At 44.3% G+C, this 1,804-nt stretch overlaps 1 protein-coding gene across 1 annotated transcript; it reads left to right on the forward strand.

The window, feature by feature from the left end:
- Positions 1-445: 445 nt before the first annotated feature.
- Positions 446-781, forward strand: BCR41DRAFT_372564 (hypothetical protein; the record flags this gene model as incomplete). The annotated part of the gene is made up of 1 exon (XM_022026698.1): positions 446-781. One exon carries the CDS (start codon positions 446-448, stop codon positions 779-781), a length of 336 nt encoding a protein of 111 aa, XP_021879293.1.
- Between the last annotated feature and the right edge of the window lie 1,023 nt (positions 782-1,804).

Here is a 1,804-nt window from a genome sequence, read left to right on the forward strand (position 1 = left end):
TTGTCAAAGGTAACAACAAAAGAAAAAAAGTCTTCTTTCTTCTTTTTATCAGAGAATGGCTTCATATGATGCTCTTTGCTCCAACAGCTCCACCAATGGAAAGGCTTGTGTTTTAGCAAAATGTGTTTGTGCATGTACAGAAACAAAAGAGATGCTTCAGCTGCTTATTCGTGCACACAGTGATTGACGAACAAAAAAGGAAAAAGCCCGCGATAAAAGAAGGCATATGCAGACAACAAATAAACAAACTGTTTGCTCACATACATTTTTTTCACCGTTGTGTCTGTAACTCTTCTAAGCTTTCTGTCTGGCCGTTTAACACAAGGAACCCTCAGAAAAAGAAATACCTCGCATGATTGGTGCCAGGTCTGAAAACAACAATAATGCAATGCTGTACGTGGAAGATAGGGTCTAGAAACTATACCATTGATCACAACTGCTACTCATGCTCTCTTGCCAAGGACTTGAACAGGCATACCAACCCCTTCTTCCTTGCTCTCATAACCGCTCACATCCTTTCGATGCATTCTTTCGCCGTTTATGTCCACTACATCTGAACCACACACAGTTCACCACTCACTCCAACAGAGATATTTGTATCACCTTGGGTATGATATGTTGCTGTGGTTCCCTCTGGTTTCAACAGGCCCAACAAACTCTATTAGCAGTGTTTATCAACCCAAATACATCAAGGGAACGCAAGAAGACGAGTAGGCAAATGATGCGACAAATCAAGTCTCGTCGAGCTGTACAGAAAAAGATCAAGTTAGTCAGGCTGTAGAACGAATCAACTCAGATTGCCTCAATCATACGACGAATATTATCATCACTATATCACATCAATCAATCAATAAACGATACAATGAGGCCCCCCAAGCGGACAATGGAGTCATGCGAAAGTCTTCATGAGTATTATGGTCTAACCCAACAGTTCGAGAGGAAATAGTCCAATTGTTGGAACTAAACATGAGTACCAAGGGGGCTGCAGAGGACAAGATCCTTAACCACAAGGGGATATTGTTGCAGGAGCTGTTTTCCTTGAAAGGATACAAGGACGTTGGACTGCAACCTGATGATGGCCCTAGAAGGAAACTACGGACATCGTTCTTTACAAACGGCCTTACCCTAACACTTCTTGCCTATGACACATCGAAGCAAAAAAGAGGTAGAGGTTCGCAAGCTGCCCAACCTTCGGATACTCAAAGATCTCAAGCAGTCCAGGCTTCTTCAAGTGCTCAGCAGGGATCCTCGTCTTCAGGCCATGGTGCAGGCGATGGTGGTGATGATGGAGACGACGACGGAAATGAAGATGACGATATCTTGCTGGGTATCAGCGATATTGACTTGCTGGAAGTTGATGAACCATTCTTAGATGGCGACGAGGGAGAAGAAGCAGCTGAAGAAGGTACATCGAGCACAAATCCACTGTCCCCGGTGAGTCCCAGTCCCCGGCGTGGGATCAACTGGAAGCAGAGATCCCGTCTCCTCGAGAATGTAGAAGTTAAATATGACACCCAGGCAGCATGGGACCAGTGACGACAATAAGGAGACTATATATAGGGCGCTTGTCGATTTCTATAATGACGGGTGGTTTGTTCGGAATAGCTGGGATAATAGAAAAGCACAGAACGGATGGGTTGATTATGTGATCAAGGCAATTCTGAAGCTTGCGGGCGGAAGCAATGGAAGAAGAAGAGATGCCAATACGAATGCGGTGATCTGTATTGGACTAGGATCATTCAAGACAAACCGAGGACAAGTATCGAAGCATGGGATATTGATGAAGAAGCTTGTTGAAAAGGTA

The sequence above is a fragment of the Lobosporangium transversale genome (assembly GCF_002105155.1).
Source record: "Lobosporangium transversale strain NRRL 3116 chromosome Unknown BCR41scaffold_31, whole genome shotgun sequence".
NCBI classification, from domain to species: domain Eukaryota; kingdom Fungi; phylum Mortierellomycota; class Mortierellomycetes; order Mortierellales; family Mortierellaceae; genus Lobosporangium; species Lobosporangium transversale.